This window comes from Ursus maritimus, unplaced genomic scaffold (genome assembly GCF_017311325.1).
Source record: "Ursus maritimus isolate PB19 unplaced genomic scaffold, ASM1731132v1 scaffold_6, whole genome shotgun sequence".
Lineage (NCBI taxonomy): Eukaryota > Metazoa > Chordata > Mammalia > Carnivora > Ursidae > Ursus > Ursus maritimus.
In genome coordinates, this window is record NW_024426774.1 from 25297932 (window position 1) to 25316946 (window position 19015).

Below are 19015 nucleotides of genomic sequence, written 5' to 3' on the forward strand. Positions count from 1 at the left end.
AAAAAAAAAAAAAAACTGGGACAGTGCCGACGCGGTGCTGGCCAGACGAGGGGCGCGTGGCACGCACGAGCCCTCCCGCGCATGCTCCAGCCGCCCGCTGCCCGCCCCCTCCCTGGGTCCCGCCTCTTTCGCTCCCTCTCCCCCTCCCCCGCCAACCTCCCTTCGAGCTTGGCCCCTCCGGGCGCGCGGCCGACGTCCCGCGTGCGTGCCGGCGCCTGACTTCACTTCCGGCTAACGCGCTCCGCTTGCCCCCTGGCCCCGGATGGTGACTGGCGGTGGTGCTGCACCTCCCGGGACTGTCACTGAGCCGCTTCCCAGTGTGATTGTGCTGAGCGCAGGCCGGAAGATGGCGGCTGCGGCTGCGGCGGCCTCGGGCCCGGGCTGCTCCTCGGCGGCGGGGGCGGGAGCGGCCGGGGTCTCGGAGTGGCTGGTGCTGCGAGACGGCTGCATGCGCTGCGACGCCGACGGGCTGCACAGCCTCTCCTACCACCCGGCGCTCAACGCCATCCTGGCCGTCACCAGTCGCGGGACCATCAAAGTCATCGACGGCACCTCGGGGGCCACCCTGCAGGCCTCAGCGCTCAGCGGTGAGTGTGCGGCACGCCGGGCGGGGGCCGGGCCCGCCGCGGGAGGAGCAGGGCCCGCTGAATGCCGGGGAAGGAAGCCGCCCAGCCCCGGGGCTCGGTCTTCGGCGGAGGGGAAGCGGCGTGACGGGAATGGGGTGGCCGAGGGCAGGGCTGGGGGCTCAGGCCTGACTGTGAACCGAGGCCCGGAAGCTGGTGGAGGAGGACCGTGAGGCTTCGCTTTTTCAGCGGCGGCAGCTGGAAAGAAAAGACTGCCGGGTCGGGGAGTGGTAGGAGTTGCCTTTTGGGCCTTGAGCGTCCGGTGTAGGTGGTCCTCTGGGAGAGGTGAGGAGGCCTCGGAGCTCGGCACCTGAGAAGGCCAGGCCCCCGGGTCGGTTCTGGAGAAGGTGTCGCTGCTGCCTTCTGCTAGATCAGGGAGCGAACGGGTCGCCCGGTTGGTCCCGACGTGAGAGCCTGGTGGCCGGAGGCGAGCGTCGGAGCCGGCACCTAAGCCCTTCCCTCTGGTGGAGAGAAGCGGATACTCGGCTGTTCGTAGGACCCGCAGGTGCAGGGATGTAGAGCGGGCTTCGCGCCGGGGGTGGGGGTGGGGTGCGCCTGGAGTGGGGGTGGGGAGGGAAGTAGGCGGGCCGGCTGCCTGAACTGTTCCGTCGACGACTTCAGGACTCTGGCGGACGCCATGGAAGACTAGACCTTGTCCCTTAGCTCAGGGCTTCCAACTTCTACCCCCTAGTGATGAGAAACTCAGGACCTGCGGTGTATGAAATATAGATTCCTTTGGGTTCGTGATGAGGTGAAACTTAAGGCCCTCTCCTTGTTTTACCACAACGGGCCGAAAGTTAGCATTCGGAGGTATGTCTGAGTCTCGCCAGTGGAGGAGAGCACTTCCAGGTGGTGTAAACGTTGTTCCAGGGACGGGACTTTATGCATTAGGTGAACGCTCTGTGTAGTGGAGTGGAGTGTTTTGGAATTGCCCTGGCTAAGTTGTGTTTGGCTGAGATGACATTTCATTTGCGGTTAAATGATGTGTGGTTTAATATAGATATTATAAATTGAGATTGAAAAGTTAGTATATGAGTGAGTTAGACTCGTGCTCAGAGGTATATATGACTGCATTCAGCCAAGTAAATTAGTTATGTGGCTTAACAATTCACTTATATTTTAACATAAACAAATAAGGAAAGGTCGTTATTCTAGTTTACTGTGTAACAAGGCACTAAGAGTTAATAGCAATGTATGGATAGAAGGATGAGAGATATAACTTATCGATGTGAGAGCTGTGAAAGAAATGGATTGTATATAGCTATGGAATATAAACCTGGATCATATCTAAGGTATGTCTAAGAGTAAGTTTTGGACTGTAGGCTTGTAATTTTTCTTTTCTTGGCTTAGGTAAAGGACAGGAGGGGTGTCCCAGATGTAACAATGAGTAGTAACTGTGATTTGGCCGTAACAACTTGTCACTATGTATGAGAGGGAGATACTAATTAGTAATTGGATATCTTTCCTCTTAAACGCACTTAAAATATTTCAAATACAGAAAGGTATAAAGAATAAGATGAACAACCACGTATGCCTGATTCTGTTCATGAAATAAAACATTAGAAAGTTGAAGCCTCCTGTCTCTTGGATTGTGTTCCTCCAGTCCTCCCCCCATGAACATTCTCTTTAATTTGGTTTTATTTTTTTCACACATTTTTGTGTTTTTCAGTATATGCTTGTATCTTTAAACAATATCTAATACTGTCTTTTGTGATTTTAAACTGACCAATTGGTATCATAGTATATGTATTTGAATTTTTTATAAAAAGCCATATTAATGGAAGTTTTAAAATGGTTTTGATAGAAAGGAGTCTACTGGGGTGTTTTTATGCTTGGAGCCTATGTTTGAAAAAAATGTGTATTAGAGTTTGTTATAAATGGTTGAGGAAATTGGACATGTATGAATGTGTCTGTTATGAAAGGGAAGAAACTAGTCACTATAGTGGTAGATTTTTAAAGGGGAGGGTTTTAGGATTTAACACAAGATTAAGGGTACACGCTTAGAACATCACTGATGTGGGATAACTTAGCTGGGATATGTCGGGAAATTTGTTAATTAGGAAAGTGTGGGATTGGATACGGTTGCAGATGCTCATGCATTGAAGTTTGAGTATATGATTTAAAATCTGTGGAAGAGTTTATGGTAAACAGAAGGATTACAGAAAAGCTTTGAAAGTAACAGTGGGCAAAATCTGAAATGTTTTCATTTAATGAGAATTGCAGTTATTGATAATAATTACCAGAGGTTGTATAGAGTCTTATGTGTGTCATCTTTTCAGGTGATTGAGGAGGGAATGCTGCATTTTTTGTCTTGCCTGGAATATGTATGTGTTTTACATATTTATTTAGGAGGTTTGCTATTAATGATTAATAGAGGGTGACAGTCCTATAAATAGAACAAGGAGAAGGTGCCAGTAGTGACCATGGTCCTAAGATGACCCCTCTTTGCAGTTAAGGGGCAAGGAGCCACTTTCTTTTATACCCCAGAGGAAAGACATCTTTGTGTGAGGGAAAAAGAGTGGTGTAACCATATACAATTTTATTGGGTGGTAGAGTTGTGTGTATTCTGAATAGGTTCAGGTTATAAGGTTATGGGTAGTTTATTAGAGTAGATTGGAAATTGAAGGGTGGGAGCAGGACTTGGGTGTATATATATATTCAGTTGGGTAGCAAAGGTGGTGAATTTTTGACTATGTCTGCTAGTATATATCTGTATCTGACATAAAATGTTTATAAATACACTTTCACCAGGTTAAGAGCTATTAGTATAACATAGGTTAGGCAAGTATTTGCTCCCTTTTAGCATTTAAGAGTTAAGAATTCGGAGTATCTAGGCTGATTCCTTGGCCTGGCATTCTTTGACTTCTGTGATTTGGCTTCTACCCGTCTCTGTAGTCTTATCTCCCTATTTAGTTTTGTGAACTGGTTCATTTGATTTCCTTTCCTAACTCGGTAGTTTTGCTTTTTCTTGGAAAACACCAGTTCCCTCCAGACATATCTTAGCCATTTTTCAGGACCTAGAGCAGATCTCAACTTCCTGATACTTTTAGTCTGAAGTGATCCACTGAACCCCTATGCACATATTGTCCTCTTAATGTCTATTTTAGTAATTTGGCAACTTACTGTTTGCGGTATGTTTTCTGTCTTGAAATATTTAAATTCCATTTTATTTAGCTTTTTGTGAATATATGATGTCTGTTTAACTATATTAAAACTCCTTGTGGGAAGGAACCTGTTCTCTCATTTTTATCTCCTCCTCAGGACGCCCAGTACAAAATATTAATAAATATTTTTGAATTGTGTGTGTAGGTTAATGAGTATATTAAATGGATGCTTCCTTACATGTTAACTGGTAAATGAACACCTTTTTTTTCTCCTTTCTTTTCTAAAATTTTATTTTTTAGAGTAGTTTCAGGTTCATAGTAAAATTGAGCAGAAAGTCCACAGTTCCTAGATACCTCCTACTCCTGTGCACACAAAACCTCTCTTCACTATCAATGTGTTTGTTACAATCAGTGGTCCTGCATTAACACATCATCATCACCCAAGTCCACAGTGGACATTAGCGTTCACTTTTGGTGTTGTACCTTCTGTGGGTTCTGAAAAATGGGTATATCATACAGAATAGTTTCACTTTCATAAAAATCCTCTCTGTTCTGCCTGTTCACCTGTCCCTCTCTCCTATCCCCTGCCACTCCCTGATCTTTTGACTGTCTCTATAGTTTTGCCTTTTCTGGAATGTCATACAGTTGGAATTACACAGTCTTTTCAGTTTGGCTTCTTTCAGTTAGAAATATGCATTTAGGGGCGCCTGGGTGGCGCAGTCGTTAAGCGTCTGCCTTTGGCTCAGGGCGTGATGCCAGCGTTCTGGGATGGAGCCCCACATCAGGCTTCTCCGCTAGGAGCCTGCTTCTTCCTCTCCCACTCCCCCTGCTTGTGTTCCCTCTCTCGCTGGCTGTCTCTGTCAAATAAATAAATAAAATCTTAAAAAAAAAAAAGAAATATGCATTTAAGTTTTTCCATGTCTTTTCATGGCTTGGTAGCTCATTTGCTTTTTAGCACTGAATAATATTCCATTGTCTGGATGGACCACAGTTCATTTACTCATTCACCTACTGAAGGACATCTTGGTTGCTTCCAGGTTTCAGCAGTTGGGAATAAAGCTGCTATAAATATTGTGTGCAGGTTTTTGTGTGGACTTAAGTTTTTAGATCATTTGGATAAGTAGCAAGGAGCACAAATGTCAGATTGTGTGTTAGGATTATGTTTAGTTTTGTAAGAAACTGCCAAACTATTTTCCAAAGCAGCTGTGCTATCTTGTTTTCCCAGTGGTAGTGAATGAGAGTTCCTATTGCTCCACATCCTTGTCAGCATTTGGTGTTTTTTGGTTTTGGATTGTGGCCATTCTAATAGGTGTGTAGTGGTATCTCATTGTTTTAATTTGCAATTCCCCAATAACCTATGATACTGAACATCTTTTCATAGCATAATTTGTTTTTTTTTTTTTTAAGATTTTATTTATTTATTCGACAGAGATAGAGACAGCCAGCGAGAGAGGGAACACAAGCAGGGGGAGTGGGAGAGAAAGAACAGGCTCATAGCAGAAGAGCCTGATGTGGGGCTCGATCCCATAACGCCAGGATCACGCCCTGAGCCGAAGGCAGACGCTTAACCGCTGTGCCACCCAGGCGCCCCTCATAGCATAATTTGTGCACTTTGGATTTTAAAAATCAAAATAGCTGTACATATACCACTTGACCATATTGTTTATATTACTGAGGATGTTTCTTTCTTTAGCTATAGTTTGTTCCTGCAATTTAGCATAATAGGAGGGAGGCTGGTTTTGGTGACAGTTGGCTTAGGTTAAGATCCCAATTTCTGCATTCCCTCATCTCCCAATTTAACTGTGTAACCTTGACTACATTACTCAACATTTTTTTTTTTTAAGATTATTTATTTATTTATTTGACAGAGAGACAGCCAGCGAGAGAGGGAACACAAGCAGGGGGAGTGGGAGAGGAAGAGGCAGGCTCCCAGCAGAGCAGGGAGCCCGATTCGGGGCTCGATCCCAGGATGCTCTATTGACTGAGCCAGCCATGTGCGCCTATTCAGTATTTTCTTATTTAATTACTGGTGGTGTGTTCTCTTGATTTCTGAAATAGTGCCCTCCTCCCCTAAATGAGTGCATTTTATATTGTTTGCTTTTTTAAGAAACTTTTTTGAGGGCATATAGAAAGAGAATGGGTGTTTATATTTTAGGTATTCCTGAATTTTGAATTTTATCTCACTTACTAACTCACTCTCTAAAGTTCCTGAACTTCAGCTTCAGGAAATTAAGATCAACATTTAATAGGATGGTTGTGTAGATTAAGTGGTAAACATGTTTAAAGTGCCTAACACTGGTTGGCATATGTACACAGTGAATGTTAATTCTCTTAAGCCTCATGGGTGCTTGCTATTGCCATGCTCCTCACTATTACTTTAAATATTCACTGACTTAGTGTTTATATACAGAGGACAGATAGATATCATTGAAATGGACATGGAAATGTGAATGTTGGTGACAAATATTATCTCTGGGTAAATGTCTTTCAGTGTATTGGTGTGGCTGAATGTCAGAATGAAGTTAAGACTTTTATTACTAGTTCTGTGTATACACAGATTGTTCATGTAGTATATGTACATAAGTAACTGAAGATGTATGTGTGTGGGTATTAATCATTAATGTTGTAGCATATGTGTAAAAGGAAATCATGTCTCTTCAGTTTTGAAGTGGGTTGCAGATTTCTGTCACTGTGAGGAAACTGCAAAGCTGCTCAGTGTCTTTAGACAAATAATCTAGTTTCACATTTCTTTGTGAATATTTCCCTTTGACTTTGATTTGATTTGAGAAATTTGGACAGTGGTCGTAAGTGAGAAAAAGATCGCTGTGCTCTACTCCAGTTGCAGTGGAGTTCAGATTGAGTGAATTTTCACTGCTTTATTTTTTGTTTGATATGAGCTTATTGTTCAGACTTAAAGCCCAGAGCTGCCTTCTCCAAGAAGTCTTGGAGCATAGGAAACTAGTTAGGTTAGCCTGTGTGTTTCTCAAGAAATATATTTTTGGGATAAAACTCATAGTTATTATCACTTTGTTAAAGGTGGAAAATATTTTTTTACTACTTCCGAATTAGGCTTGCATTAATTTGGATAAAATGTAAGCTCTTCCTGTAGGTCTCAGTTTTGGAAATCGTAAATGATTCAGACCACTTCCTATTTCCTGACTTACCTTGGTTCAGGCACCCTTCCTAGTCTTAGTTATTCTTTTATGAAGATAATAAACAGTGGGGATTTCAGTAGCCCTAGAAGATAGTTGTCTCCTGAATGCATCTGAGTTCTTTTTTTTTTTTTAAATAAGATTTTATTTATTTATTAGAGAGAGGGCATGTGCACAAGTGGGGGGAATGGCAGGCAGAGGGAGAGGGAGAAGCAGGCTCCCTGCTGGGGAGCCCGATGTGGGGCTCCATCCCAGGACTCTGGGATTATGACCTTAGCCAAAGGCAGATGCTTAACCAACTGAGCCACCCAGGCACCCCTGCATATGAGTTCTTTATAAAAAACTTAATCGGGTAGATCTCTTTGTGGGCTGAGTGCAAACTTTATGTTGCATTGATTGACTTTAGTAATGCTACGTGATGACCTGCCTTATGTCAAAGATTTGCTGTTTTATTTAATTTTTTTTAAAAGATTTTATTTATTTATTTGACAGAGATAGAGACAGCCAGCGAGAGAGGGAACACAAGCAGGGGGCGTGGGAGAGGAAGAAGCAGGCTCATAGCGGAGGAACCTGATATGGGGCTCTATCCCGGAACGCCGGGATCACGCCCTGAGCCGAAGGCAGGCTCTTAACCGCTGTGCCACCCAGGCGCCCCTGTTTTATTTAGTTTATTTTTTTAAGATTTTATTTTTTAATTATATTTTAAGATTTATTTATTTATTTACTTGAAGTGTGGGGGGGGAACGGGCAGAGGGAAAGGGAGAGAGAGTCTTAAACAGACTGTGCACGGAGCATGGAACCTGGCTCAGTCTCATGACCCTGAGATCACGACCTGAGCTGAAAGCAAGAGTCGAATGCTTAAAAACCCAGGCGCCCCATAAGATTTTATTTTTAAGTAATCTCTACCCAGCTTGGGGCTTGAACACACAAACCTCAGATCAAGAGCGCATGCTGTACTAACCGAGCCAGCCAGGTGCCCCAATTTGCGGTTCTATTAGCAAAACATTTTCCCACAATTAGAGTGAATTTATATTAAAATTAAAAAAAAATTTTGCTCTGTTTTTAAGAGCCTCCAAATTTATCCAACTTTTTTTACATTTACCTTCGAAGTTTTCCTACTTATTACGTGTTCAAAGATGGTTTTGCTCTAGCAAGAATTTGTCTTAGTCTTTTAGTAGTTTTAAACTTACTGAGAGTCACTCTAAGAGATCAGCTTCTGGAGCCAGTTTGGGCTTAAGTCTTGGTTCTATTTGATCTCGAAGTTCATCCCATAAAATGAGGATAAAAGTAGTGTCTACCCCATAAGGTGGTTGTATATATATGTACTCTTAAGTGCTTTTTATTGCGTTTTTATTCTTTTGGTAGCAGTGGCTATTTAAATATGGTAGACATTTTTGCTATAGACATTTTGTTGAAATGGCAGTATTCTTCCAGTTTTCCATGTATGTGGTAATGTGACTGGGTGAAATCTAATGGACATAATTATAATAACTTTTGTATTATAGGAGAAATATAAACTATGTAAGTTAATTGATTTTGGACTTGAAATTGTTAAAAGAGGAAGGTAGTATGAAGAGCTAGTTGATTCGTATTTATTTATACATTTGTTGAACACATGGTAGACGACACGGGGGCACAAAATAATTAAGGCAACATTTTGGCCTTTGAATGCAAGTTTGCTGATGTGTTTAGGTAAATTGTTTTAGTGTAATGTTATTATAAGTACTATAATACAGACATGCAGAATGCTGTGTGAGTACAGACGAGGTAGTTTCTTTAACCTGAGGAAACAGAAGACTTCTCAAAGGAGGTTGCTTTTATGATTCATTTTGAAAGATGAGATAGTGAGAGGGAATGTTATAGGGATCATCATCTTAAGCTAGGGTACTTGCTTGTATGGAGACATTTTGGTCTTTCAGAACATGGTGAATTCAAGAAGTTTATGAAGGAAACCAGTTGGAGTTTAGGATGTGTGAGGGGATGTTTAGAGTTGAAGCTGAGAGATAAGCAAAGACAAGGTCATAATATGTTTTTTTAAGAAATCTCACTTAAGGGGTGCCTGGGTGGCTCAGTTTGTTAAGCGTCTGCCTTCACCTCAGGTCATGATCCCAGGGTCCTGGGATCAAGCCCTGTAATGGGCTCCCTGCTCTGTGGGCGGTCTGCTGCTCCCTCTCCCTCTGCTGTTCCTCCTGCTTGTGCGCTCGTGCTCCCTCTCTGTCAAATAAATAAATAAAATCTAAAAAAAAAAAAAATTTGCCTTGATGTCAGTGGTAGGGAGCCGCTGTAGGTTATTACATGATCAGATTTGTTTTTAGAGATGTTTGAAATTAATGCCCAGGTGTGAGAAGTGATGAGAGCTTTGTATAAGTTAGTTTGAAAGGTAGGAATGATAATTTTTGGTGAATGTGGGTGTGAGAGATGGATAAGGTGGAAAGCACTCATGTGTGGGTTCCTACTTTGGGTAACTGGGTGAATGGTATTTTATTAACTGAACTAAGTAATACAAGACAGTGCGGTGAGCGGTTTTTGTTGGAGACGGTTGGGGAGCAAGAGGGAGATAGCGACGTTGGTTGTGTTAATTTTAAGATTCTTGAAGGATATTCAAGTAGAGATGTCCAGAAGGTTTTAGGAATTCAGAGTTGAAGTCTGAGGATTTGGGAACACAGATTAGGAAGACACTGGCAGTTAGAGAGAAAGCTGAGCCTAGTGGTTAAGGATATTGGTTCTGGAGCCAGACTGCATTTCAGACCATGATTTGCTACTTATTATCTGTGCCCTTAGGCAAGATGCTTAACCTCTCTCTGCACACCTAACTCATTCGGTTATTGAAAAGGTTAAATAAACTGATAACACGTTAGGTCCTGCTTAATCCACCATAGGCACGCAGTAAGTGTTACTTTTGGATTGGTGTTCTTAATTATATAGTTCAACTCAACAGGTGTTTGTCTGCCATATGGGGATAATAAGATGAATTTAAAATCACCCCTGCCTCCCAATTTGGAAAACTTTTAGAAGAGCTGACACCTTGGCTCATAAAAGGAGTTAGCCAGGTAGAGGGAACAGCATGAGCAAGAGGAGAGTCATGAAGCAGGAAGCATTTGTTACAAGCACGTTGGTATTAGAGTGCAGAGCACAAGGATGGGATGATGAGATAGCCTGATGATCTTGGGTTTGGTCTCTCTGACCTATGGCTACCATATTTTTCAGTGTAAGAACTCCTAGTTTAAGGTAAAAAATTTAGGGACCTATTATTACAGGAGCTATGTTTTTAGTTTTCGTTGAAAAAACACTGTGAAAGGCTGCTACTTTGAAGTAATTTTTATTTTAGACTTCCTACTACATAATTTGAAAAATAATACAACACAGGGATGCCTAGGTGGCTCAGTCGGTTGAGCGTCCAACTCTTTTTTTTTTTAAAGATTTTATTTATTTAGTTGACAGAGATAGAGACAGCCAGTGAGAGAGGGAACACAAGCAGGGGGAGTGGGAGAGGAAGAAGCAGGCTCATAGCAGAGGAGCCTGATGTGGGGCTCAATCCCATAACGCCGGGATCACGCCCTGAGCCGAAGGCAGACGCCCAACGACTGCGCCACCCAGGCGCCCCGAGCGTCCAACTCTTGACTTCGGCTCAGGTTATGATCTCATGGGTTGTGAGATTGAGAGCCCCATGGCAGGCTCCCCGCTGAGTGGGGAGTGTACTTGAGAATTCTCTCCCTCTGCCCGTCCCCCCACTTGCACACCCACGTGCATTCTCTCACTGTATTTCTAAAATAATTAAATATATCTTTAAAAAACCCACTACAACATAGATACTTTGGCTTTTCCTCCCTGCTGATTCAGCTTTTAGATTTTTCCAGGGCGAGTGAGTCTGTTAAGGCTCTTCCATCTGCCCTCCAACTTCAAAAAACTTTTTATCTCCTAACTTGTTCTTTTTGTCTTTGTGGGTTTGTTTAATGCCCTCTTTATTTCTTTACTGTCTTTTTAGTGAGACTTGGGAGGGAGCAGAAGTAAACGTGCTCCCAGTATAACTTTGTTGTTTAACTGGCAATTTGTAGTTGTAACCATACTTAAGTTGTTGAAAAATTGGTACTTTGTCTTTAGCAGTGTTGGCTGTAACTACAGATAGACTATAAACAAGAACAGATTTCTTTAATATAGTTTGTAAGAACAGTGGGGAGTGGGCAGGAGGTACTTTTCTGATATGTGCATTGTACTGCCCATGGCCTTATGCCTTTGTCAAGATAACTTCTCAGAGTTAGTATCTTGAAAATGGGGTGGTAATTCTTTTTTTTTTTAAGTTACTTATTTTTATTTACTTATTTATTTTACCTTTTTTTTTTTTTTTTTTGGTAAAGTAGGCTCCACGTCCAGTGTGGGGTTTGAACTCAGACCCTGAGGTCAAGAGATGAATGCTCTGGGGCGCCTGGGTGGCTCAGTTGGTTAAGCATCTGCCTTCGGCTCAGGTCATGATCCCTGGGTCCTGGGATCCAGCCCTGAGTTAGACTTCCTGCTGAGCAGGGAGTCTGCTTTTCCCTCTTCCTCTGCCTCTTTCCNNNNCTGGTTTGTGCTTTCTCTCTCTCAGATGAATAAATAAAATCTAAAAAAAAAAAAAAAAAAAAAAAAGGAAAAAAGAGTTGAATGCTCTCCTGACTGGTAATTTTTGCCCAGATTACTTTATCATCTGATAATGTAGAAATGTCTTTGTAAACTGTAGCACCTCAAATGTGAAGGGAACAAAAAAGTTAAGACAAACTCCTTGGGGGGTGCTTGGGTGGCTCGGTCAATTAAGTGTCTGTCTTTGGCTCAGGTCATGATCCCAGGGTCCAGGCATCTGGGTTCAAGTCCTGAGTTGGGCTCCCTGCTCAGTGGGAAGTCTGCTTCTCCCTCTCCCTCTAACCCCTTCCTCCACTTGTGCTTGCTCTCTGTCAAGTAAATTAATAAAATCTTAAAAAAAAAAAAAAAAAGACAAACTCCTTGGGTATAAAAAGAGATAGTAGAGGGACAGATAACAAAAAGAATAAAGTAATGGCTTGTGACAAGGGTGGTGCTCCTAAAAGGAAGTAATTTTGATCTCATTGAGTATTTAAATCAGGGATGTATATTATGCTTACTCTTTAGGGAAAATGATAGAAGTGTTAGAATGGGGCAGATAGGAGTGTTTTCTTTGAGATTTATTGTGGGTGCCAAGAATTTAAGTTATGATTTAAATTCATGATTTCTGTACTTTGATTTATGAAGTAGGAGAGAAGTAAGACTGCATAGGGCAGTGAGTTCTCAGCCTTGGTTGCTCATTAGAATCATCAGGGGAACTTTAAAAAAATATTCTGCTTGGGTCGAAGTATTTTTTTTTTTTTTTTTTTTTAGATTTTATTTATTTGAGAGAGAGAGACCACCTACACACACGTGGGGGAGGAGGAAGAGCAGAGGTAGACAGAGAGAATCTCAAGCCGACTCCATGCTAAGCAAGGAGCCCCATATTGGGCTCTATCTCACGACCCTGAGGTCATGACCTGAGCCAAAATCAAGAGTCAAATGCTTAACTGACAGCCACCCAGGCGCCCCTTGAGTCCCAGAATTCTGTCTTAAGTGGTCTGGACTGGAGCCCAGGCATACTTTTTTTTTTCCTTTAAACAGAATGCCAGGTGATTCTAATGTGCACCTAGGTTTAGAGGTTCAAACCTTCATGAGTAAGTTTGTTTGATAAGCCTGGGATAAATGAGAGACAGGTTTCATTTGAATTGAATAGTATTCTATTTAATTTTTTGGGTAAGAAAAACCCTCCCAGTTAGTCTGCTATTAAAATCTACCTCATTGTGTTTTAAATTGTGACTATATAATGAAATATGCTTGTAAGCAGCAGGGATGTATCAAGGACCAAATTTCTGTTGGTTTCTCTTTTTGTTGTAATTCAGTTTTGGTTGATTTTTGAACCAGCTAAGTGCTCTGATACTTGTTCACCAAAATACCCCTACAGCCAAGGACAGTGACCTCATACTGGGGGCAGGAGTAAGGTAGGGTAAAATGGGGCTATGAAGGGTAGAGAAGGGTTATCTGTACCAGATCAACTAGTTTCATGCCTGAACTGTCTTTGTTTCATGTGCTGTTAACAAACAAAACTATGAGAAAATTGTATGTTATCACCTTACAGTTTTAATATATTAAAAAGTTCTTCAGAACCACAGAAAATGACTCATTTATTCAAAAACATATATTGTGTGTCAAGCACAGGTGTACAGTAGTTAACAAAGTCCTTGCTTTGCTAGAGCTCATGGTTCAGTGGGAAGAGATGTATTTCACACACACTATAGCAAGTGGTGATAAATACTGGAAGAAATTAAAGCTGGTACGAGATGGTAATGGGCAAATTTGTGCTGTGAGGTGGTCTGCGAGGATTTCTCCGAAGTGGCCTTGAGCAAAATCCCAGTAATGTGAGGAAGCAGCAGGGTGGATATCCGGGGAAGTTTCTGTTGGCCTGTTATTGTAGTATGCAAAAACAGCTAGACGGATTTTCATCATATTTGGGTGGAATTTGACTTGGACTGACTTAAAATGTAGGCTATGTGAGGAATGATGAAAGGTCTGTGTGACTTCTAGTCTGGATATATGTGCCTTCTGTATTCAACAGAGAACAGTAGTTTCAAATATGAGCTCCAAATAGAAACTCGTGGGGTATATGCTCCATATTATAGAATTGTATTGATTTATAGCTGAGTTCCTTTTCACATGGACAACTTTGTGTAGCAACAGGAATTTGTGTATAGATGGTTAGGGTTATCTTGAGCAATATCGAATAGGGAAGGTAGCTCCCAAATTTCACTTAATTATAGCCAGCTCAGAATCCTGAAGGAAGAATGAAACTGTTGTATCCCATGGTGATTGGGAGATTTAACTGTGACAAATTGAATAATATATGTTGAAATAGTCCCCCAAATATCTTGCAGGATGTAGGTCCTTAAAGATTGAGTTATGTTCTTAAAACTTTCTCAGTTGATGTCAGATACTTAATAGTAAAGTAGGCGGTTTGGTGGAACTTTTGGATAAAATGAATAGAGAGAATTGGAACTTGGAACTCTTTCTTTTTTAAAGATTTTATTTTTTAAGTAATCTTTACATCCAATGTGGGGCTTGAACTCAGGGCCCTGAGATCAAGAGCCACATGCTCCACTGACTGAGCCGGCCAGCCACCCTGGAACTTAGAATTCTTAATTCCAACAAGTCTGTATCTTTTGGAGACCCACTCTTATGCCTAGGCAGATGTTGGTTCTCTTACTTGGAATAATACTATCACTGCATTGCGTTTCATCCGTTTGTTACCCGTTTTTCATGGCTTGGCACCTGAACTTTCCCAGACTTTCTTTCCTTTGCACTGAGTAGTTTTATAGTCGCTTTGGCTTTGAATAATATAGTGTACTAACAACTTTTGTTAAGTGATTTTATTTTTGGTTACTTTATTTTAAAAGCATTGTAAGAACACTAATTTTATACCCTCTTTATTGACTTTGAATTATGTTTTTATATACTGTGTATTAGTAGGGTATTTTAAGCATTGAACTCTGATGTTACCTCTGTGGAAATGTAATTTTACAGCGTGTCCTGTCAGTTTGCAAAGATAACGTAATTCAGATAATATTTTTGCAAGTTTTGTAGGGATGCTCATGGATAGTGCCTTGACAAAAAATTGACTATTTCTTGAAGTGGGTATTAGGATTAAATGATTTTAAAAAACATAGTTTCCTGCCTTTGTGAATTTCCATTTAAAAAGTGATTTACCTTATTGTAGGACATCAGCTAGATTAAGGAAAAGAGTAGACACCTATGATTTTGTTACCTAGGAATGGCCATTGTTAGCATTTTGGTGTGTAACAATTTCTATTTGCTTTTTTCTGTTGTTTAATATATTTTTTAAAGAAAGTTTTTAAAGATTTTGTTTGAGAGAGAGAGAGAGAGCAGGGCTCCATACCAGGACCCTGAGATCATGACCTGAGCTGAAGGCAGACACTTAACCAACTGAGCCACGCAGGTGCCCGGTTGTTTAATATATTTTTATAGAATTTGGTTTGCAGTGATGTTTTATAAACTATTTCCCTCCCTTTACTTAGTTCATAGTGTATTATGGATATTTTCTATGTTTTTTTCTTCTATAATATTTTAAAATTTTATTTAATACTCTACAATAAAATAGCCTATTTTTTGTGACTAGCAGTACATGCATAGATTCATGTAACTGCCACTATGATTAGGATACAGTTTCAACACCTGTGGTATCTCCTTTATAATCTACCCCTCCCCCCATCCTGTTCCCCTCCAACCTTTGGCGGTTTTTCCATACTATTTTGTCTTTTTTAGAATGTCCTAGAAATGGAATCCTACAGTATGTAACCTTTGGATAATGACTTTTTGCACTTAGCATAATGTCTTTGAGATTCACTCAAGTTGTTGCATGTATCAGAAGTACATTTTTTTTTTAATAGCTAAACAGTATTTCATCGTATGGATATGTCACCATTTGTTTAGTCAGTCATTCATTGAAGGAGACTTGGATGTTTTCAGCTTTGGTGATTATGGATAGCGCTACTGTAAACATTTGAGTACAGGTTTTTGTATGAATGTAAGATTTTAAGTCTCCTGGGTAAATACGTGGAAGTGGGATTACAGGACCATTTGGTAAGTGTGTGTTTAATCTTACAGGAAACTGTCAAACCAGGGTGCCTGGGTGGCTCAGTCTGTTAAGTGTCTGCCTTCAGCTCAGGTCATGATCCTGGGGTCCTGGAATCAAGCCCCTCATCAGACTTCCTGCTCAATGGGGAGTCTGCTTCTCCCTCTACCTCTGTTCCTCACCCCCCCACCCCCACTCACGTCTTCTCTCTCTCAAATAAATGAATAAAAAAAAAAAATCTTAAAACAGAAACTGTCAAACCTAGTGTGGCTGTGCCGTTATGTATTTCCATTAAAAATATATGAGTTCCACTTAACTCTGCATCCTTATAAGCACTTCGTATTGTCTGTATATTGTTAAAAAGTCAATACTACCCAAAGTGATTTACAAATTCAGTGCAGTCTCTATCACAATCCCAATGATGTTTTTTGCAGAAATAGAAAAACTCACATAAAATTCACATAGAATCTCAAGGGATTCTACAAGACATTCTTGAAAAAGAACAATGTTGGAGGACTCACATTTCAAAACTTACTACAGTTTTACAATAACCAAAACAATGTGGTACTGGTGTAGACAGACATAGAGATTAATGGAATAGAGAGCACAGAAATAAGTCCTCACATATGTGGTGAATGATTTTTTGACAAGAAGGCCAACACGATTCAGTGGGGGAAAGGACAGTCTCTTCAAGAAATTGTGCAGAGAAAACTTGGATATCCACATTGCAAAAGAATGAAGTTGGACCCTTAAACGTAAGAGCTACAACTATAAAGCTCTTAGAAGAAAACAAAGGGGGGAGCTTCATGACATTGGATTTGGCAGTGATTTTTGGATACGACATCAAAGACACAGGCAACCAAAAAAAAAATAGACAAGTTGGACTTCATCAAAATGAAAGTATTTTGTGCATTGAAGGACACTATCAGAAGTAAAACAGCAAACCACAGATTATGAGAAAATATTTGCAAATCACATATCAAGGTATATATAAAGAATTAATATCCAGAATGTATAGAGAACTTTAACAACTCAACAACAAAAAACAAACAACCCAATTAAAGAATGAGCAAAATATTTGAATAGATCTTTCTTCAGAGAAGAAATACAAATGGCCGAAAAGCGCATGAAAAGATGTTCAACATCACTAACATTTTGGGAAATATAAATTAAAACCACAATGCGATACCATTTCCCACCTATTAGAGTGACTAACATTAAAAATAATAAGTGTTGGCAAGGTTGTGGAGAATTGGAACCCTTGTATTGTACACTCTTGGTGGGAATATAAAATAGTGCAGCTGTTATGGAAAACAGTATGGTGTTTCCTCAAACAATTGAAAATAAAATTACCATACGATATCACAATTCCAATCTTGGTTCAATTTCCATTTGAATGCAGGGTCTTGAAAAAATATTTGTACACCATGTTCATAGCAGCATTATTCCCAAAGTCAAAAAGTAGATGCTACCCAAGTATCCATTGATGGATAAATGGATAAACAAAATTCGGTGTATATATACAATGGAATATTAGCCTTAAAAAGGAAGGAAATTTTGATACTTATTGCAGCGTGGATGAACTGAAGACATAATAAATTAGCTTATTGAAATAAGCCCATCCCGAAGGACAGATACTGTGTGACTCCACTTATATGTGGTACTTAGAAGCAGTCAGTTTCATAGTGATAGAAAGTAGAATACTGATTGCTGGGCACTGGGGGATATGGAGATTGGAAGGAGGAGTTAGTTCCTAATGGTTATAGAGCTCAAGTTTTGCAAGTTTTGCATCGTCCAGTCTGTGGATGGATGGTGGTGATGGTTGCACAACAGTGTGAATGTACTTAATGTTACTCAGCTGTGCACTTAAAAATGGTTAAAATGCTAAATTTTATGTCATGTCAGTTTACCACAATTAAAAATAATTTAGAAGTTCAGTGAGTCTGTCTCTGGATTCTCTTCTGTGAGTCTGTCTCTGGATTCTCTTCTGTTCCATAGATCTATATGTCTATCGATTTGCCACTATCATATGTTTATGTGAGTCTGTCTCTGGATTCTCTTCTGTTCCATAGATCTATATGTCTATCGATTTGCCACTATCATACTTTCTTGTGGTACTCTAAGTTTTATAGTAGGTCTTAAAATCACGTAATGTGATTTGTCCAACTTTATTCTTTATCAGAATTGTTTTAGATATTCCAATTATTTTGTCTTTCCAAATAAACTTTATTTTATTTAAAAAAAAAGATTTTATTTAAGACAGAGTGAGAGGGAGCATGAGCAGGGGGAGGGGGGTAAGGAGAAGGAGAAGCAGACTCTCCAATGAGCAGGCAGCCCAACATGGGGCTCCATTCCAGGACTCCGGGATTGTGACCTGAGCTGAGCCCAGTGCTTGGCTCAATCCCGGGACCCTGGGATCATGACCTGAGCTGAAGGCAGGCACTTCACCAGTGGAGTCACCAAGGCACCCTTATCTTATGTTTTTAAAGCTTTTGTAAGGGCGTCTGGGTGGCTCAGTCGTTAAGCGTCTGCCTTTGGCTCAGGGTGTGATCCAGGGTCCTGGGATAGAGCCCCACATCAGGCTCCCTGCTCCGTTGGGAGCCTACTTCTTCCTCTCTCACTCCCCCTGCTTGTGTTCCCTCTCTCTCTGGCTGTCTCTCTCTGTCAAATAAATAAATAAAATCTTAAAAAAAAAAAGCTTTTGTAACTGGTTTTTGTAGATTTCAGCTTCAGATTTCTAGTATATTGAAGTACAGTTGATTGATTTTTGTGTATTGATTTTGTTTACTATAACCTTTCTGAACTCATTTATTAGCTCTAGGAGTTTTATTTTTGTTTTTAGATTTTCTATGTTGGTTAATCATGTCTGTGAATAAGGACAGTTTCATTTGTTCCTTTCTAATCTGTATGGTCGTTTAAATCCTCATTTCTTACTGCAGTAGCTAGATCTTCCAGTATGATACTGAATAGAAGTGGTGAGAGTGTGTTCTTGCATTGTTCCTGATTTTAGGGGGAAAGTATTCAGTGTATTACCGTTAATTATGTTGATAGTGGTAGGATTTTTGTAGCTGTCCTTCAGGTTGAGCAAATTCCCTTTCATTTCTGATTTGCTGAGTTTTTTTTTCTTAATCAGAAAGGATATTTTGCCAAATGCATCTACTAACTTCATGTAGCTTTTCTTCTTTAAGCTATAATATGGTAGCTTATATTGATTGATTCTTGAATATTGAACCAGTTTTGTATTCCTGGGATAACTCTACTTGGTCCTGGTGTATTCTTTTTATATTTGCTAAATTCCACTATCTTTCATTTTGTGAAGGATGTTTGCATCGATATGCATGAAGGATAATGATATGTAGGGTTTTTTTGTGCTTTTTCTAGACTTGGCATCAGGTTAATGCTGGTTTCATAAAATGAGTTTGGAAGTATTCTCACTTTTCTTTCTTGAAGGAGAATTGTGTAGAATTGGTGTTGTTACTT

At 40.4% G+C, this 19015-nt stretch overlaps 1 protein-coding gene across 2 annotated transcripts in view; it reads left to right on the plus strand.

Moving 5' to 3' along the window:
* The first annotated feature begins 202 nt into the window (after positions 1-202).
* The window catches only part of BIRC6 (baculoviral IAP repeat containing 6), a 226625-nt gene continuing 207812 nt past the window's right edge, over positions 203-19015 (plus strand). The window contains exon 1 of one of the 2 annotated variants that reach the window (XM_040623077.1): positions 203-587. In XM_040623077.1, coding sequence (XP_040479011.1) covers positions 263-587 — 325 coding nt within the window. In that variant the 5' untranslated portion in view covers positions 203-262. The remainder of the gene's footprint in view (positions 588-19015) is intronic. The other variant, XM_040623076.1, reaches the window with a different exon arrangement.